General features: G+C 48.7%; 8 protein-coding genes across 8 annotated transcripts; 5 read left to right on the top strand and 3 right to left on the bottom strand.

The window, feature by feature from the left end:
• Positions 1-605: 605 nt before the first annotated feature.
• IAQ61_008495 (uncharacterized protein) lies at positions 606-830 on the bottom strand (the record flags this gene model as incomplete). Its single annotated transcript, XM_066098024.1, has 1 exon — positions 606-830. One exon carries the CDS (start codon positions 828-830, stop codon positions 606-608), a length of 225 nt encoding a protein of 74 aa, XP_065952069.1.
• Positions 831-998: 168 nt separating this feature from the next.
• IAQ61_008496 (uncharacterized protein) lies at positions 999-1,673 on the top strand (the record flags this gene model as incomplete). Its single annotated transcript, XM_003838487.1, has 1 exon — positions 999-1,673. One exon carries the CDS (start codon positions 999-1,001, stop codon positions 1,671-1,673), a length of 675 nt encoding a protein of 224 aa, XP_003838535.1.
• Positions 1,674-2,465: 792 nt separating this feature from the next.
• Positions 2,466-6,329, bottom strand: IAQ61_008497 (uncharacterized protein). Its single transcript, XM_003838488.2, has 4 exons — positions 5,758-6,329; positions 5,415-5,704; positions 3,608-5,364; positions 2,466-3,559 (listed from the first exon to the last, which is right to left on the bottom strand). Exons 1-4 carry the CDS (start codon positions 6,060-6,062, stop codon positions 2,960-2,962), a joined length of 2,952 nt encoding a protein of 983 aa, XP_003838536.1. The 5' UTR covers positions 6,063-6,329; the 3' UTR covers positions 2,466-2,959.
• IAQ61_008498 (uncharacterized protein) lies at positions 6,330-8,837 on the top strand. Its single transcript, XM_003838489.2, has 2 exons — positions 6,330-8,266; positions 8,316-8,837. Exons 1-2 carry the CDS (start codon positions 7,012-7,014, stop codon positions 8,615-8,617), a joined length of 1,557 nt encoding a protein of 518 aa, XP_003838537.1. The 5' UTR covers positions 6,330-7,011; the 3' UTR covers positions 8,618-8,837.
• A 212-nt stretch (positions 8,838-9,049) lies between these two features.
• Positions 9,050-9,781, top strand: IAQ61_008499 (uncharacterized protein; the record flags this gene model as incomplete). Its single annotated transcript, XM_003838490.1, has 4 exons — positions 9,050-9,103; positions 9,268-9,432; positions 9,592-9,702; positions 9,770-9,781. 4 exons carry the CDS (start codon positions 9,050-9,052, stop codon positions 9,779-9,781), a joined length of 342 nt encoding a protein of 113 aa, XP_003838538.1.
• A 577-nt stretch (positions 9,782-10,358) lies between these two features.
• IAQ61_008500 (uncharacterized protein) lies at positions 10,359-12,372 on the top strand (the record flags this gene model as incomplete). Its single annotated transcript, XM_066098025.1, has 2 exons — positions 10,359-10,367; positions 10,732-12,372. The coding sequence occupies 2 exons, from the start codon at positions 10,359-10,361 to the stop codon at positions 12,370-12,372; spliced, it is 1,650 nt and encodes a 549-aa protein (XP_065952070.1).
• Positions 12,373-13,078: 706 nt separating this feature from the next.
• IAQ61_008501 (uncharacterized protein) lies at positions 13,079-14,454 on the top strand (the record flags this gene model as incomplete). The annotated part of the gene is made up of 3 exons (XM_003838493.1): positions 13,079-13,142; positions 13,193-13,730; positions 13,782-14,454. 3 exons carry the CDS (start codon positions 13,079-13,081, stop codon positions 14,452-14,454), a joined length of 1,275 nt encoding a protein of 424 aa, XP_003838541.1.
• Positions 14,455-14,595: 141 nt separating this feature from the next.
• Positions 14,596-15,993, bottom strand: IAQ61_008502 (uncharacterized protein; the record flags this gene model as incomplete). The annotated part of the gene is made up of 2 exons (XM_066098026.1): positions 14,596-15,547; positions 15,599-15,993. The coding sequence occupies 2 exons, from the start codon at positions 15,991-15,993 to the stop codon at positions 14,596-14,598; spliced, it is 1,347 nt and encodes a 448-aa protein (XP_065952071.1).
• Between the last annotated feature and the right edge of the window lie 3,620 nt (positions 15,994-19,613).

Here is a 19,613-nt window from a genome sequence, read left to right on the forward strand (position 1 = left end):
TCCACCCCTCCGACCCGGCCAGGGGTCCAAGCAGAGAACCGTGCGTCCGGTATTTGACATGTTCCCTCGCTCCGCCAATCAGACGTCGCCTAACAAAACCAGCAAAACCGCCCCAAAACAGACAGACCCCTGTCGCGGTAGGCGCGGGTCTAGATTGGTTTAGGAGTACTACTGTGTTTAGTAAGGGTCAATGCTATGACATCACCGCCTCCAACCTGCATTCGCAACCCCCATCTCTCCCTCGCGCAAGGGGCCGCCCCAACCTGCTTGTTCACAGCAAAGAAGTCGCCAGCAATTTTGCCAAAATCCCTGACTCTCCTCCCTGTACTACAAGTATTCCCTACCACTACTTCACGTGCTTGTATTGTACCACCACAGTACTACCGGCACCAAGAGGGGCTGTGCGCAAGGCTGATCTCATACGATCAACATGCATGCTTGCGTCACAGCCGCTGGTTTGCCCGGGTGGCAAAACAGAAGCCAGGGCGTGTGAGTGTGTCTCGCGAGCCTCATCCATCTGCCATGTTACAAGTGCCGCCGCCGCCGCCGCCGCCGCCTCGCTGCAACTACCGGGTAAGACAGAAGGAACCAGCAAAAAAGCACGCCTACCAGTACTCTGCCAGCACCAGACCAGCACCAGCACCAGCACCAGCACCAGCACCAACGACGGCCCCAGAGCCAGCCAGCCCTTTCCATACACCTGCACTTGGTTCGCGGAGAGCACCATACACATTATTGTGGCTGATACTTATACGCGGATTAGGTTCCGCAGACGCGGGTGAAGTTGGTTGTTTGATGATTCCTTTTCCACACTGCCTGGCGCCTGCCATTTAGTTTTTTTATTTATTTCTTCACGCCTGTGTGCCTTGCTCTTTATCTTGGCCCAGCCTGCGACCTCGTTCCCTTGTATGCGACTGCGTTTCGTGGCTTCAATTGCATCGCGCCATTGAAGATTCGTTGCGCCCTCGTTGCCAACCCACAACCCCACTCCCTTTTACATGCTTATCCAGGCATTGGAGACTCTGGGAGAGGCCATGGCGTTCACAGATGCCGCCCCAGATGTATCCTCATGTCCCAATTGCCAATCAACCTCCTCGTCCTCGGCCACCCGAGGCCGCACTCCCACACAGCGTTCGCATACCGCAGATGTCGAGGCCGAAGCCGCATACCACAACCATAATCACTCCTCCTTCTCCTCACATTACCACCATGACCATGACTACGAAAACGACCGAAGATTACCCGGCATGGTCTATGTCGTCACAGACACCTGCTACCCATCCGCATTAGACTTTGACAGGAACATTGGCATCACATCAGTCATATCTGTCCACGGTTCGAAATCAGCTGCCAATGAGCGAGCGAAGAAGATCATTTACGAAAACGACGGAGGATGTACGGTGGACATTGACAAGATCATCGAGGAGGTGAAAAAGGGGCTATACACGGGCATTGGCGTGGGCGGCAAGGAAGAAAAGGATGGATGTTGTTTCGCAAGAAAGTGCGAGGTCGAGGCGAAAATAGTCGATGAAGACAGCGAAGACGAAGGGAGTGGAGATTCCGTCATGTATGGTGGTGGCAGCGACCAGGAGAATAATAGCAACAACAACAACAGAAGTCGAGAGGCAAATGGCAGAGACGGTGGCCAAGAGGGAGACATTGACATGAGCTGAAACACGAGAGACAGACTGGCCACTTTGACGTGCCCATATTCCCTGGACGATAGAGACGAAGAAGACTATTAATACCACCTTTCAACGCATTGTTCTCCACAAACCCAGCTCTGCCGTCTCTCGCAGCATAACAAAAACATACCTACACCACACTCGCAACACCCCTCTCCATCTCCATCTCCATTCTCCCAACACCCCACAACCACACAACCATTCTCCCACCCACACACTCCACGAAACCCGACAATACCCCACACTAGATACCAGCCTCCAAATACCAATACCAGATACCAGACACTAGATATCAGTACCAAATACCAAACACCACCAACCCAGTTCCAAGCCCCCCCAGCCCCTAAACCCGCACCTCTCCCCAACCCCCACGCCCAAGATCCTCCATTTCTCATTTCTCATTTCCCATACCCAGCCCACCCCCACACCAGCGAAGCCCAACCTCCGACAAGCACATGCATGGTACTGTAGATACCCAGCGCTCCACAACCCGACAGACAAATACTAGGGCGAGGCAAGTGTCGGGGCAGGTGTACCGAGATCACATGACTGCGTGAAGAAATTTTGGAGATTTCAGGGGGGAAACAAAAAGGAGAGCTAGAAGGAGAAGACGTAGACGTTGTTCGGCGTGTAAGTAGCACGCGTGAATGTCGCTGCGAGATGGGGTGGAGATTGGGTAGATTGGAGTTGGGGTGATGGGAGAGGGAGGGGGATGGGATGGGATAGGATGGTCAAGGAAGAAGAGAAGAGAAGAGAAAAGGTTAGGACAGGGACAATACGAGCCTCAAGAGTACTTCTCCCCTTACGCACCTCGTGGAAAACAACAGACCGTTTTCTGTCTTCTTAATAGATGCATGTATTTTCTGTTCCCTGATACCAACACTACACTTTTTCCCTTGCACCAACACAACCAACCCCATGTGCTTACAAAAAAAAAAGAGAGCACAAATCCTCTTCATCGCCACATGACGCACACTGACACATACTGACACACACACACTCACACTCACACACGTACACACTCGATTCCATGTTTTTGCCGACCAAAAGATCCTAGCGCCACCCGGCTGCAGATGCTACTACTGTCCGTAATTCCTATTGTACAAAGGAGAAAAAGATGAGCAAAAGGAAAACAAAAAGGGGAAGAAGAGGAAGAAAATCATGACAAAGAAGCCGTCAATAATGATTTCAGAGAGAGAGGATATGGCGCTGGTGGAGTAACAAAGACAACACCAACGATAACAAACACTCGGCCATTAGTGCGTGCCTGTAAATCAATCCTTGGTCGCAGCTTGTTGCTCACTTGCTGGCTTGGCATCGAGCTTCTTCTCCTCCACGCTCTTCTCCTTGATTTGGTCCTCGACCGCCTCGACCGTAGGCGGCAATTCGCTGGGCTCCGCCACTTTCCCATTGCCCTGCGTCTCCGGGTTACGGCCCTCGGCATCGGGGTGAGGGGGTGCAACGCCAGCCTCTTCCACTACGTCGTGGGCTTCAAGCAAGGCCTCGTAGATTTCTACTCCCTCCGCATTGATGACCCGCGTGCGCGTCTCATAGCGCGTCTTGAACTCGACCTTTCCGGCGAGTGCCGCTACTTCCTCGTCGCCAAGAATCCGGCCGTTCTCGTCGCGGTACTCGATGCGCTCTTCCTTGGATACGGCAGGCAGATCCTTGCGAACCTCTTGAGGTGGGACAGAGACGGCGGGCTGCTCTGAAACTACATCTTCCTTGTTTGCCTTATTGGAAAGCTCCTGTTGAGGAGCTGCCTGCTGATGAACGACTTGTTGCTCGACAGGAGGTGCAACAGGCTTCACTGCATCAGGGGTTGCAGGGATGGAAGGAACTACTGATGTCTCTGGGGAGCTGTATGCTTCGTACTATCGGGCGTTAGTAGTGGCCAAGGAAGCCGCAGAAGGAAGACTTACAGAAGTGAGGAAGTTGTTGCAGTCCCAGTCCCAGGTATTAAAGAGCTTAACGCTGTTACAAGCGTCTCTGGTCCAGGCGTTGCCGTAAGCCAGCGGAGAGTAGATGGTGAAGACTGTAATAGCAAGCGCCAGAAACCCGACTGCTATACTCTGACCTATAGCAGGGTATTGCTTGAGTCCGAAGGCGTTGAAGCGGTAACTGACAAAATCGAGCATTTGACACAAAGCGAGAATAGCAAAGTACAAGGCGGGTAGGTAGTGGTGCAGGAACAATTGACGAGCCATCAGGTAGAATGGGAAATAGTGGAATGCCCATCCGAGGATGCTCATTCCAACTTCGTAATCAAAACGCTTGAAGGTGACGTTGCTGTAATCACGGTATCCACGCTGCCATCTGAGCACCGCGAGACCTTTGATCGCAATGTAAAGAGCGATGAGAGCCGTAGAACTCCACCAGATGACTGGGTTTCCCAGTAGATAGATCTGGCGGTAGTGTTTCCCCCAGAAGTTGATACCACGACGCAGGATTGGCCAGGAGGGTGGACGAGAGTCCCAGGCATGGGATTCAGTAAGACCGGCGTTAGTCTTCCACATGACCTTCTGCAGTTCCCAGAACTTTCCGAAGAAACCCGGATTGCGGTAGTTCACCTTCTCCGTGTTTTCATCCATCAATGGGTGGACGTTCCCTTCGATATACCAGATACTGTTTGGCAGAGTACCACCCCTTGCGCAAGTAACCTCTTGTTGCTCAAAACCCCAATCTGGTAATTTAATCTTGTGGGAGAAGAGGGTGCAGCCAGTCATGATATGAACAAGCTTAAACTTTGTCTGAATCGTCCGAACACGCTTCTTCGCCACAGCCCCATCAGAATGACTCTTAACAATCTCGATGCGGAAAAGATCATTGGCATCCCCTTCGAAGCCTTCGTATCCGTAGGCTGAGACTTCATTCTGCCAATCGGCCTCGGTGACCGGGGCACGAACATCATGAGAGTGGAGACGTCGGTCGGTGGTGATGTGGTACAATCGAACAGTGGCGCCGTCTTCGATGTGAATAGGCCCAAGACCATCCCACGCCTTTGGGCTGGTGAGATTAGGGCCAGAGTAGTCGTCAGGCATGATAGGTAGAGTCTGGTTCTCCATGATCCAAATGTTGTTCTCGTCCTTGTGAGGGTACAGAGTAATCTGCTGTTGTTTGCTGCCAGTCGGGTACATGTGGCTGTGCGAGTGAAGATAGCCTCCTTGAGTATTCCAATGGCGGATAGAGACGCGACTTCCAAATGCGACGTCAGCCGGAACAGCCTGCATTGCCTTGGAGTTGAGTGTAGCCTGGAATTCGGAAGACATGAAGCCGTCGCCTTCGCCCGGATTCACCAGGCAAAGAAAGTGAATTCCGAACATGGCCATGTAAAAAGAGACTGGGATCACCACCAAGCAGAACAGGCGCGCGAAGAAGTGCTTGAACCACAATCGAGGGGTAACGTTCTTCGTGTCTCCGAGCAGGACCCAGAGTTGTAGAAGCGTCAAACTTCCAACCCATGCAATTGTGAACAGACCGACCCATTTTACACTGACGGTGGCACCAAGTCCAAGACCAGTTGCCACTAGCCAGAACCACCAGGAAGGCTGGAAAGCTTTAGCCGGTCCTTGTTCGTGCTGGTTTGTGAAACTCGTCCATGCCAGAGCGGTGGCGGCCGTGAAGATGATGAGGGGAGAATCGAGAAGAATCAGACGAGACTGGGTCACAAGAGCATTGTCTACATGTACTCAGTATGTCAAAGCTCGGCTTGCGCATTCCAGCACTTACCGAAAATAACAAGACCCGCACCCAAGGCTGCAGTGGTTGTCCGGCAGCCGGCGGCCTTGAGGGTCAGGAACATGGTAGGAATGGTCAGGACACCGCAGATGGCAGGTAAGAGACGCATGGTAACGTATGGAACGCCGGGTTCGAGGTAGTCCTTGCCAATGTCCTTGAAATCGAAGTTGCCATCGAAGCCGCCCAGCCATCCTGCCAGTGTGATGAGGAGTTTCGCCAGCGGTGGGTGAACATCCATGAAGAATTTGCCCTTGATATACTTGGACGCAAATCCACCAAAGCTAGCGCACAGTGTTAGCATAGTTGCAGAGATGCTGCACTGCTGCATACATACTGGACCTCATCGAAGACGACGCTGGTGGGTTGCTGAATTCTAAACAGCCTCACTAAGCAGGCAATGAGCGTCAAACCGAACAGCAGCTGCCAGTCTGAGCCAGGAAGATTGAAGATGTCATGATCTTCCACTCCCTCGGAAGCATAACTGGCGACGTGCTGCTTTGACTTCTTCTGCTGCTGCTTTCGTCCATTGGGCGCGGGTGATCGTGCGGGGGAACGAGCGGGAGAGCGTGATGAAGATTTGCCTGAGCGGCGCGATGGAGGCTTATCGCCCAGATACGCGCCCGAAGATGGGTTCGCCATGGGGAAGGCGGCGGAGTTGGTGGTAGTGGGTGGTGATTGTGGTGGTGGTGGTGGTCAGATGGGATGCGGCTCGCGGAAGCGGGTGGGTAAGGCAATGTCCTGACTGCCCTGGCCGAGCGCTGCAAACAAGATGAACGAGATTACCAAAGTGAGCTTTCCCGTGAAGGCAACAGCAATTAAAGAAAGTACGAAATGGATCCCATGAGAAAGGCCAGGCGGGCGTCGCAGTGGTTTATGAGAATGCCAGGGGCACTGGGAGGAGTAACGAACAGCTTGCAACTAGGGTGCGTTACCACAAAACGGGCCCTTGCCTGATCTGGGAGCGAGGCAGCTGAAAATAGACGCGACCCATCGGTACGCCTCTCGCTCCCTCGCCACAGGCTGCGGGCTTGTTAGGAGCAGAGAGGGGAAGGGGTTGCGTCTTGGTCATTGACCTGGACTGCTCTTTGCGGCACACAATCAGAGTACCGGTAGGGCCAGGGACTACTACCGGTACCTCACACGCTACAAGTCGGTGCCGTAGTAGTTTCAAAGTATGGGCGCCCCTGGCACCTAGCCATCGACTATTCTCTACATTACGCCGAAATGCTGTCTTGTGTGTGTGTCTGTTCCACTCCGCATCTGTGGCTTGACGCGTCTGTGGCTGGTGCAGGACTGGTCCATGCGCTCACCACCGGGGAATCTTTGCCCAAGAGCTAGCTGGCTGCCTGGCTGGCTGGCTGCCAACTCCAAACTGTGCGCCCCGTCTGCCCTCTTAACCTCTGCACTTATCAATTTCTCGACCGAGTCGACGTCTCTAAGGTTCGCCCTCGACTTGCGTCACATTGTGAACCATTGTGAATAGGCAAGAACAAGGACAAGGACGCGACAACGAAAATCAGCAGCTAGCCATCTGCGACAAGTCGCGACCCGTGGAGACTACGCTACCACCAACGCTCTCACCACAGCCATGGCCGCTTCCAATGGAGAGCCTGCCGCTGCTATCCCGCACGAGCTGGATGTGAAGCCTCCGTCAGACGTCGTCATTCCCCCGCCCAATGTCCGCGAAAATGTCGCAAAGGCGGCTGATTTCATCTACCGTCGAGGCGATAGCCATCTGGCCAAAATGAAGTTGCGTGTTGCTAACGAGCCGAAGAGCAACCTTACGTTTGTACTCGAGGACGACCCATACCATAGTTACTTCCTCTGGTATCTCCAGCAGTTGAAGGAGGGTCACGGATTGTCCGCAAGCCAAAGTGCGCGACCAGCGGCCGACAAAACGCCAAAAGGCCCTCCGGAGCCACCCAAATTTCGCTTCTCTGCGCGCATGCCCAACATAAGCGCAAAGGACCTGGAGGTGCTCAAGCTGACAGCGCTGTACACTGCACGTGTGGGCGAGAACTGGTTAAAGGACCTGCGCAACCGCGAATCCGGCAACTTCCAGTTCGACTTCCTTAGACCCAATCATAGCTTTTTCCAATTCTTCCGCTCTCTAGTCGAGCAATACAAGATCCTGCTTGAAGAACAGGAAACAGTCGAGGCTCGCATAGAGGAGTTGCAGCACAACATCAAGAATCGCTTCCACATCTTGGAGAGAGCCAAAGGGCGGGCCGAGTACGTCAAGTATGTGTCAGCCCAGAAGGAAAAGGAGATCAAAAAAGCAGAAGATGAGCACAAGGAATTCGCCAGCATTGACTGGCACGACTTCTCCGTCATTGCCACCGTTCTCTTCGACGACGCCGACGACGCTGCCGAGCTACCGCCCCCCGCGCTTCTCAACGATCTCCAATCTCAGTCTCTTGAACAAAAGGCAATGGTATCCCTCTCGACGAGGCGCCTCGAAGAAGCTATGCCAGACGAGCAGACCTATTATAATGTCAGTCAGCAACAGCACATGGTGCCACCGCCAATGCCGCACATGCAGCCGAACTATGGTCCAACGGCGCCGCCGGTACAGGTACCCTATGGAGCGCATGCGCCCCCTCCACAGGATCACCGCACACCGGCGCAAGTAGCGCGTGAAGAGGAACAGGCTCGGATGGCAAGAGAACGTCAAGCAGAAAGCGACCAGAGAGCACGCGCTCAGGCTGCCGCGAGGGGAGCGCCTGGCCGCATTGTCACCGACTACGTTCCTCGCGCTGCGAAGAAGGCGAATGTTGCAATGGCCGTGTGCCCCAACTGCAAGCAGCAGATTCCTTCGAATGAGATGGACGAACACATTCGCAGTAAGTGCTCCTGCTTCTGCCTTGCAGCGATTATACTAAACATTTCTAGTCGAACTGCTGGATCCTCGCTGGAAGGAACAGCGAGACAAAGCCGAGGCTCGGTACTCGACCACGATCAACACAGCCGATGTTGCGAACAACCTCAAGCGTTTTGCTAGTCAGCGTGAGGACATATATGACGGTGCCACCGGACTCCCGATATCAGCAGAGGAAGAGGCTCGGCGGAAGAAGGCTGCCCTCTCGTACGACGGGCAGCCAGATCCGGCCAAGGATGCGGCTCGCCTGTCCCAGATGCAGAGCATGAATGTTCAAGAACAGCTTCGCCGTATTCAGGAAAAGCATCGACACTGAGCGAGTTTGGATAGGTACCTGTGGTACATGTGGCATGCACATGCATGCGCTTCTCTTTCCATGTACGTCCTAATCATACTTGAGAGTTTACTGTATGGCATTGGGCGGCGTTTAGGAGCAATCATCAGGTGTATACCCCTGGAAAATGAGACGAGGTGCAGGACAGTAGTGTAAGATTATTTTCGCAATATAGTCCAATTCATCATAAAGCGTCTTGGGATGCTCTGTTCAAGACCCGTTTGCCTACCTTATTGCTAATGGATGATTGCCCTGCGTCGATGGGGGAAATCCGAAAGGCCATGGCGTATCCACCGCGGGGATCTGCAACCAGTCGGACTTCTACAGCTTTCCTCCGAGCTTTCGGTCATATGTCATAATCAACAATTATTTCCATGCGCAACATCACTTCGTTGTGCTCTCACACATTACAACATGTCATTACCACAAGCAATCAAAGGCGATATGCCTTACCAAGTGCGCTCCCTGGTACGTGTCTCCTATCTGCGATTGCCCATCCGGATCGAATTCGGCGCCCCTTGGCTTATTGCCGCCTTGCGACACAAGAAACCACCTGGCGGCCACGATTCCCCACCACCTGCCACCAAGTCTGAAAACACGTATGAGCGATTGAAAACTAACTCGTCGCCTAGTATCGCTCCTTACTGCGGCAAGGCAGCCAATTCGCCGCCTACAACTTCCGTGAATACGCCAAACGGAGAACGCGCGATGCCTTTCGGGACAACAAGAACGTGGCGGAGGAGAGACAAATACAGGAGCTCGTGCAGAAGGGTATCAAGGAGCTACAGGCGCTGAAGGTGCGTACTTGGATCCAGAGAAGGATGATGCGGACATTTCTTGCCACAGACAACGCCTGTTATTGCCTCTGCGTGGTGCTATCAAAGTGACTGTTCGTTGCGGTGGCAGAAAGAGAAGGACGCTGAATGGTTTCGAAGTAGATCTAACAGTGTTCACAGAGGCAAACTGTCATTAGTCAGTTCTACCAGATCGACCGCTTGGTGGTGGAAGGCGGAAGGGAAGGGAAGCAGAAGGGCGAGGGTAATGACATCATGAGGGTTAAAGACCAGGTAGGTCCTTGTTAAAAGAGAAAAAAAGATTGCTTGATGGAAGAACAGATGCTGACGTAGATTCAAGGGCTGGGATTGAGTGAGGCACAACGTTGGTGATGAAGAATCGAAGGTTGGCGAATGCTCTTACGACCAAACATGGCACATCTCTCACGCAGCCACAGAGAGCAAATGCAAATAGGCCATCGGAAGGTCAAGGCTAGTTGGTAGTTTTGATCATGTAGAATTGGACTTGTAACATTATTGAGGTCTGCTGCGCACACAAAAGCACATGGCTGCTTGTGGACAATGTTCAGCAATGCCATGCACCCGAACGCTCTACTCACAACATCAGCCTCCTCATCCTGACCGAGGGTCTATTGGAGCCATCGTAGTACGCATTTCACGAGAGATGACGAGAAGTGCTCAACCGCGTCAGCTTGGCCTGGAGCGCTTGAACAGTGCCGTGCCCAGGTGTGACATCTGGGAAGCCTGGCGAGAGTTTTTCCTCAGGCCGAGCTTGGGATAGTGGCGCACGGGGCAACCTCCAACTCGACCCCGGGCCCCGACGCGCTTTCGCATCACTGCATCGCGACTTCCCGTTGCATTGCGCCAACAGCAAACGCGCCTTCACCTACCATTCGCAAACAAAACCAATAAGATAGCAGCGTTGCAGCATGGCTCCGGTACGTATAAGCCGAATCCTCCATCCATGGCGCTCAGCTGCGTGGTCTTCCAGACACGTTACCGGTACTAGTCCACAGGCGCGCGCAAGACTCTCTCAACATATCTACCCTCCATCACATCTGACTGCAATTGTTTCTCCTCAACGCATGAGCGGGAAAAAGAAGGTAGTGATGCTATCGACGTCGGCCGCCTAGGCCATGGACCCTTCTCAGCTCCTGTAACATGGCAGACTGAGGAGCCATACACACTTGCCAGGATGCATAGCCCACAGAGATTCCTTGCGCGCGTCCCAGACCTCGACCCAACGAATATCAAAGATGATGGTTATATTTCTACCAAGTCGGGCTAACATCATGTGACCAGTTCCGCAACCGGGACCGATCTAACAGGTCTGGACGAGGACCAACAGAACATAATGTCTTGGAAGGTCTTCCCATCAGTCAATATCGTGAGGCAGAAATCACTATTGGACCGAACTCTAGCGACAATAAGCCCCTTGATAAGGATGCTTGGCCTGAACTGCCCATGCCAAGAGACTCACATTTGTTACCTTTCCATTCTCAACAACTGCTCCGCGCTGCGCGCTCGGGAAGGACCGTCAAGCCGCCAGCTCCAATAGAGGATGATAATGAGATGAAGGACGAAGAGGAAGAAAGCAAAGAAATGCCAATTGGATTCACAGTCAAGAAGTATGTCAAGGTTCCAAGGCATCTTGAAACGCCAGAGCCCGAGTTCCTCGCGAAGAGGAGAAAAGGCTTGCCATCACAGTATGTAAATGGCCAGATTGCACCGGCTTTACGAGAGACCAAGGTCAAGAAGCTTGACGCAGAAGGAAACGTTGCTGTGTACAAGGTTCTTGTACCGGAAGGGCAGGCTGTTGAGGGGGAGGTTCAACCCACAGATGCAGCTATCGAAGCCGTTCCAGCAACGGCAGCGCCAGGCACGATAGTAGAGGGAGTTGGTGTTGTAAACGCAGAGGGTGTGGTAGTCGCCAACGACATCCTACATCAGACGCCGCCAAGAAGACGGCCGCCGCCTCCAAAGAAAAAGAAGACGCGTGGAGGACCTGGCAGGGGCAGGAGAAAAGTGGCTTTCGCCGAAAGATCAGGCGAAAAAGGCACTCCTTCGAACACAGGTGCTGACTTGCTTTCTACTTCTGCTCTAGCCCGTGAGGATGGATCGGTTGTGCCTTCTGATGGCGGTGACACCCCAATGGCCGATGCTGGTGGTGAGGATGACGAGGGTTCCGGCGAGGAAGGGTCAGAAGACGAGGATCACGATATGGAGCGGAATTCGACCCCTGTAACACCTCTACGGCTTCCATCAGCACCTCCTACAAGCACACCGGGCCCCAAAGATGTCGCCATGCCAGATGCAGCCCCCGCTGAGCCGTTGCCCAGTGCAGCAGACCCGGTACCTGCTGTTGTGGAGACCTCGGAGCCAACAGCAACAAGCGAGGCACCTGTGTTACCAGAAGCTGTGCCTGAAGTCAAGGAGGAGCCCAGCGTCAAGCGTGATGCTTCGAGTTCACCAGATTTGCCCCTTTCCCACAGCAGGCACAACTCGCTTCCGCAGGTCCCCACCCCTCTGCCAACCACCGATGCCGCGGCGCCTGAGCCTACCGTCAGCGAGCCTACCGTCAGCGAACCTACCGTCAGCGAACCTACTGTCAGTGAACCCACCGTGAGCGAGCCTACCGTCAATGAGCCTACCGTCAGTGAGCCTACCTTCAGTGAGCCTACCGTCAGTGAGCCTACCGTCAGTGAGCCTACCGTCAGTGAGCCTACCGTGAGCGAGCCTGCTGTTTCTACTGTGCAGTCCGATTCTATACCAGCGCCTATGCTTGCACCAGAACCTGTGGTCGTGGGTAATCCGGTTGCTGTGTCTGAGCCTGAAGCCACAGAAACTCCGCCTGCTATCACCTCAGCACCACCTTCAGAGCCGGATCTGTTGGGGAGTCTGGAGAGGCAGCTGGAGAAGGATAGCAAGGAAATGGCAGGATAATAAATCATACATTGCACATCACTGTTAACATAGTCATTTTCAGTACGCCGTCGTCAACCCCGACTTCGCCGAAGATATTCAGCAATCTAGAGCGGGCGCTTGAATAGGAGAAGGATCTGCAGTGGACACGGTGAGCCGATATTCGAAACAATCGCTTGGAATCTTTTTCAGAGCAAAAGGTGCTGTCGCATTACGTGATTGAGAGCAAGGAGGTCACACAGAAGGAAACAAGTTTGCAAAAACGGGGTTTTTTTGGAGGTCCAACTGCTGGAATTCTTTCAGGACCAGGGGTCTTGAACAGCTCCACATGTTGTCAAACTTTTTGTATACGATTGTATGAATACGGCTCGAGGACAAGGACATTTATATGCGTCGTTCATCAATCGGGTTCGATGAAATGAGACTACTGAGGTTTTCCGCTTCCCCAAACAGCTAATCCTGCGTACGTCCAAATCGCGTTGCTCACATAGCTAGCCCCACCACCCCACGTCATTATTAACTTTGTCCGGCGGGAAGCTCTACATGTACCCCTCACAAAGATTACTAAATCTGGCTACTCTAGACTAGGATCTTTAGTTGACGGTGTGAAACTCGTCCGAATGCCGACGCAATCACCGCCCTTGATTGTGTCTTTGGTGGTTCAGAAGAACTACATACAAATAACTTCTCCCTGCACATTAATCAACCGATCAAAGTGACACCCAATATGCCGTCCATTAGTGAGATTGTCAAGGCACACAGGCCTGAGCTGGGACCGTACGAGGAGCTATGTGAGCATCGTCTGATATTCAAGATGAAATCCATGCTGACAAATCGCAAGACAAGTGGTTCCACGCCCATCCTGAGCTTTCGTTTCAAGAGAGGACCACGGCGGCAGCAATCGTCAAACACTTGGAGAGCTTGAATGCTTTTGAGATTCATCCCTCAATCGGTGGCCACGGTGTTGCTGCTGTGCTGAGAAATGGAACCGGCAAGACACTATTGCTCCGCGCAGATATTGATGCTCTGCCTGTGGAGGAAAAGACCAGCCTACCTTATGCCAGCAAGGCACGTATGAAGGATCTTGATGGCGTCGAGAAGCCAGTCATGCATGCGTGTGGTCACGACATGCATATCACGGCTCTATTGGGGGCTGCAGAGACCCTGGTCAAGGCAAAGGCGGAGTGGACTGGAACGCTGATTTTGGTTTTCCAGCCAGCAGAGGAGAGGGCTAGGGGAGCGCAAGATATGCTTGATGATGGCCTATATGACAAAGTGCCAAAGCCAGACGTCGTAGTTGGTGCACATGTCATGCCTGAGCGTGCAGGTGTAATCGGTACAAAGCACGGCTTGATAGCCAGTGCAGCCGATTCTTTCCAGTGAGCATGCTTCCAAAACGTATACGTATAGCTTCCGCTTATACAAAGCAGACTCAAGATCGAAGGCAGGCAAGCCCATGCCTCGACTCCGCACCGCGGCATCGACCCCATAGTTCAAGCAGCATCCACCATTCTCCGCCTCCAGACCGTGGTGTCCCGCGAAGTGGACCCCCTCGACTTCGCCGTCGTCACCGTCTCTGCCATCCACGCAGGCGATGCGGAGAACATCATTCCTTCAGAAGCCAACCTCAAACTCAACGTCCGCACCGCGCAACCCCAAACCCGCGAGGATGTGTTGAAATCCATCAGAACCATCATCTCAGCCGAGGCAGCCGCATCTTCAAACCCCAATCAACCCATCCTCACCGCAACCACCAAATTCCCCTTTTTATTCAACGACGCAAGCGTGACTGCTGCGCTCGAAAAATCCTTCTCCCAGCATTTTCCCGTCGGCCAGCAGGGTTATCAGAATGACATTGCGCGACTGCAGGGCAGTGAGGATTTCGGGCTGCTGGCGACGGCGATTGGGAAGCCGAGTTGCTTCTTCTTGTATGGCGGGACGGACCATGCGGTCTATGATAAGGCGGAGAAGGAGGGTAGGATGAAGGAGGATATTCCGGGAAATCACAGTCCGTTTTTTGCTCCGGTGCTGCAGCCGACGCTCACGTGCGGTATGGATGGGTATATCGTTTCTGCATTGACGTTCTTGGGTAAGGGAACATGAGTATGGTTTTGGGGGGGCAGGTGTATACTACTGATGTTGGAGAGATTCTATAGTGTCTTACTTCTCCCTCGATGAAAGGCTTCACTTCAGCAATGACCTGAGCGGAGATATATCAAACAATACGATTCGAGGTTTTTAACCTTAGCTAGTCTTTTTTACCACCGCCAACTTCGACCGAACAGGTACGTTTTGCTGCGGATCCTTGGTATCTGGGAAGCCGACCAGCTCTACGCCCGGCCTGAAGATGACGCAGTGACTACTCCCTCCAAAATGGAACATGCCAATCTCGTCTCCCTTCTTCACATGCTGGCCCTCCTTGACCGTAATGTCACAAGTACTGACCTCCGTCATACCGATACCCAAGAAGCACACCAAACCGATATCCTTGTTGTCAGCTTCGAAGAAGATAATGGCCCGCGTTGCGGTTGCCGTGAGGAACCCCTGCCCCGTTTTCTCTCCCGCCTCGTCAATATTCTCTTTGGCATTGGGGTCGCCGAGGCCTTCGAAGAGGGGCTCAGAGAAATAGGTGCCGTCTACGACGTACGCCTTGACGACCTTGCCGCTCACGGGCGCATGCCAACGATGATAGCTCAGGGCGGATAAGAAAGCCTGGTAGATTGTGCCTCCGACGAATTGTTCGTAAAGGGGGTCCATGGATAACATGTCGATGAGAGAGTAGGGTTGGCCTTTGATCCAGAACCGATCTCGGGCTTTGATGTCGCGCGCTACATTGTATGGTTTAGCTTCGCAGGCATTTGCTATCACGGTGTCGTCTTCCGGGCTGGCAACTGGTCGCTTATCCTCGTGAAGATGGCGCACGAAGAAGTCATCCCATGATTTGAAACCCCAGTGCTCTTTCGATGGGTCGCACTTATACAATTCTTCGAACTTGTACGAGGTCTGCCCGATGTTTGCGACGGTTGCTAGGTCTTGCACCGCATGGTCGCTGAACCAGCCGATTTTGTCGCTACCTAGCACGTATGCTGATTCGGGGGAGTCCAAAAACTTGGCCCAAGTGTTCAGAATCTTCTTGATCATTTTATTGACCTCGGGGTCCAGGAAGAAAGCGTACCCACTCGGTGTACCCATTGGCCTGTTGTAGGATGTTAAAATATGCTCCATGTGCGTTGTAAGATCAACTTGCCAGTCTAACACAGCATTGAACGGTGTCCCGACAATACCCACAGAGTAGTCATGATCGCTCCACTCTGGCGCTGTAGTGAGAAGGTGGCTGAAAACTTCCAGCAAGTGATTGTAGTCTCGTATCTGCTTGTGTCCTGCAGGATCCCGGTGGTACGGTTTCTTCGACGGGATCTCTTCGAACATGGAAGACGCGAGGAGGAAGATGCGTGTATTATTCTCAATAAACTCTTTGAACTCCTGAATCACTGGGTGAAGTTTCTGTGATTTGCCGTCGACACGATCGACGACTCCAGATAGCCATTTCTTGTGAACTCTGTGGTCGGCTGGTAGCCACAGACCTCTTCTTTCCATTTGATGCTCCTCTGGGACATTTTTGGTGCTCGCTTGGTGAATCATGATTGCGCCTGTGAGAATTATGAAAATTGCGTGTTGGAAACCAGATTGGATCCTTTTAATAATGAAAAGTCGAGTTTGGAATACCGTAGCCGTTGATAATTCCGACGTCATTTGACGAAATCGCGCAGCGGGGCTAACCTGACACACGCCACACATAAACGTTCATTCGTTACCATGACTACAAATTTATTCAGCTTCTCCGGAGGATACTTTAAGTTCAGGAATTCGATTGGGGGCATGCTGGAAGGAATTGAGATCTTTCCAATGTCACTACGGTAAAAAATTGTTTACTGTAGAATAGTACGCTAGGGGTTTACTATATAGGTGTAAACTAACCTTATATATACCTATAAATAGGTTTAAAGTAGTAGTTTACTTTTTTATAGTATTAATATAGTGTAGTTTACTATAGACCTATTAGTAAAGTAAATAAAGTAGTTTATAATAGACCTATTAGTAGAGTATATAAAGTAGTTTATAAAAGATAAAATATAAGTATTAGGTATAGTAATAATAGTATTAGATTTTTTTTAGTATCCTTATATAAACTACTAGTATATTATTACCTATCCTGTCCCTAGGCCTAACCTGCCTAATTAATAGCCTATACCTACCTAATTAACAGGCCTAAAACTACCTAATTATTAGCCTATACCTACGTAATAATTAGCCTATACCTATATAATTATAAGGCTATCTACTACGTACCTTATTTATTTTTAGAAAACTATAATATAATATAAATTAAATAGGTATATAAGTAGTATAACTGCGTAGTAATTATTATAAGTTAGTATATCTAATAATAGTCTAGTATAATATAGAGGTAATATACTTACCTAATAAATACTAGTATATTATATAGTAATAGTATTAGTATAAAGAGCCTAGTACTATAAAGCTAGATATAGACCTATTATCTTACTTAAATATAGGTAGTTAGTGTTAGACTATCTGCGTTTATTAATAATATATAGCTTATTACTAGGTTAAGGTTAAGTGCTATATCTATAGTAAACTATAGCTACTCCTATAAGGTTAATAATTATTATTATTTAAATCTATTTAATTCTATTATTATTATCTTCTATTATCCTTTAAGGTTAGGCTAGTTAGCCTACAGTAGTAGTAGGTTATATCTATTACTATTAAAGTACTTCTATCTATTTAGAGTTATTAGGTAGATCTTAAAATAGGTATATTACTATCCTAAAGGAGAGCTAAATATAGTTATTATAATTATTTCTAGCAGCGTAATATATAATTAATATAGTGCTCTAAGGGTAGTTACTATCTTTATAATTCCCTAAAACCCTAATAGTATACCTATTTAGAAGTATATAATAGTTATATATAACTATATCTTAGGCGCGTGTCTATATAGTATATACTATAGTTATAATTATAGTATAAGTATTATATAGGATATGTCCCTAGTACGTATCTATACTACTATAAGACTTAGATTTTAGATAGTGCTCTTATAGTTAAGTTATAATTATATTTTTATTAATATTATACTCTATACTAAGCCTAAGCTATTATATATAGATAATATATATATATACTAGTATATTCTACTCTAAACTAATATACTTCTAGGAAGGAGAAGTTACTATCTTCTTAATATAACTAATAAGCCTCTCTAAAGACTATAAGGTATAGTATATATATAGTCTAAAATCCCTAGTATTAGATATAAGGTAGAGTAGGTAATAAATCTAAATAAAGTATGATAGTAACTAGTCTACTTTACTATAGTAGTTATAACAACTTAGGTAGGTAGGGCATCCAAAAGGTATCCCATAGGACTTAAAGGCATATAGGAGTGCGCGTCTGTAGAGAAAAGGATAAGATTCCTACACCTATAGGTCTTGTATAAAAGGATAAGAAGAACATGCCTATCCAAACTATAGGCGAGCTACTCTCTATATATATTAGTAAGTTAGGCCTTTATTAGGCCTAACTTAGTGTAGAATAATAGGCAGGCAATTCTACCTTATTATTACACTACCCCCTCCTATAGAGAAAGGATAGTCCCTATCCTTAGGATTAGGTTTAGATCCCTTATTAAAGAAAAGCTCTTGCAAAATAATTCTACCTTTACCTCTACCTTTACCTTTACTTCTTATTCCTAGGGTATAGACCCCTATCCTTAGCCTACCTATAACTAGCCCTCTACCTACTAACTTTCTTATTCCTATATCCCTAATTTTTTAATTATTTAACCTAATCTATCTAAAATCTAGTAAGTATTTAATCTATATAATTAAGTAGTTACTAATCTAAATTAGAACCTTTAGCTATGCTAGTACTAGTACTACTAGAAGTCCTTCTAGTTACTTATCGCGCTCTCTATATAAGAGTAGTTAGGGCTCTAGCTAGGGGCAAGGTTAATAATTTTAATTTTAAGTTAAAGAATTCTAAGAAGTACTAGTACTATATCTCCTAGAATAAGTATTATAATCTAGTAAGTATCTAAGTCTAATAGGGTTCCTTTACTAATCCTAGTAGATTCCTTCCTTTATTAGCTAAGAGTACTCTACCCTTAGGGGTGCTCTAGATAAGTACTATAGCCTAGTAGCAAACCCTGCTAAAGGGGATAAGGATAAGGAAGCTATAGTTACTTATTAGAAGGATATTAAGTAGTTTAAGGCTACTATTTAAGAAGCTACCTAAAACCTAGCTAAGTGCGTTACTATTACTAATACTTAGACTAAGGGTATAGAAGCTACTAAGATTCTTATAGCTACCTATTATGCTACTATATCTAATTTATATTAGCTTTAGAATAGTATCTATAAGATAGTTATATTAGTTAGGGGTATAATAAGGGCTATTAATAAACTTAAGGAGGAAACAGCGCTAAATTAGGAGGTAATATTAGTAATATAGGCTAAGAAAAAGGTAGTTATTAAGAAGGCATCTAAATCTATTCTAGTTCCTGTACCTACTCCTACACCTACTATAAAACTAGCTGCACTAGTTATCTAGAAGCTAGCTAAGAAACCTAGTCTAGGCGCTATCTTAGCTAATACAGAGTCTAAACTAGGTTCTAATAGGGAGATAGATATAGAATTAAAGAGGTTTCCTAGGGGTAGTGTCCTAGGAACCTAGAGGGTTCTAAGATAGTCCTAAATAGGATATAATTATAAATAATAATAATAATAATAGTAATAGATAGTAGTTAATTACATAATCTATAGCTAAATAAGATATAACTTAGTTCTAAAATTAGGTATAATTATTATAAAGTAATATTAGATCCTCTTTACCTTTTTCCTAGGCTTAAATCTATTTAGGTAAGCTATATAGGGGACCTAGCTAATTTAGATACTATTAGTAGAATACCTATAATATATAGGGAGCTCCTATAAAGTTAGAGGTAGGATACTAAATAGGATTAGGATTATATCTAACCTACTTAACCTTATATTTTAGCTTAGATTAATATAATTTACTAGCTAGGATTTCTTCTACCTCCTATTCCTCTACACCTTATATAGGAGTACTAGGTGGTTTTAGAGCCTCTTATCTAGGTAATAGGTCTTAGGGATCTTTATATAGTACCTTAGGAGAGAAAATATTATAGATCTTAGAACTAAGTAGTAATTAGAGGC

The sequence above is a fragment of the Plenodomus lingam genome (assembly GCF_022343315.1).
Source record: "Plenodomus lingam strain CAN1 chromosome Unknown contig_30, whole genome shotgun sequence".
NCBI classification, from domain to species: Eukaryota; Fungi; Ascomycota; class Dothideomycetes; order Pleosporales; family Leptosphaeriaceae; genus Plenodomus; species Plenodomus lingam.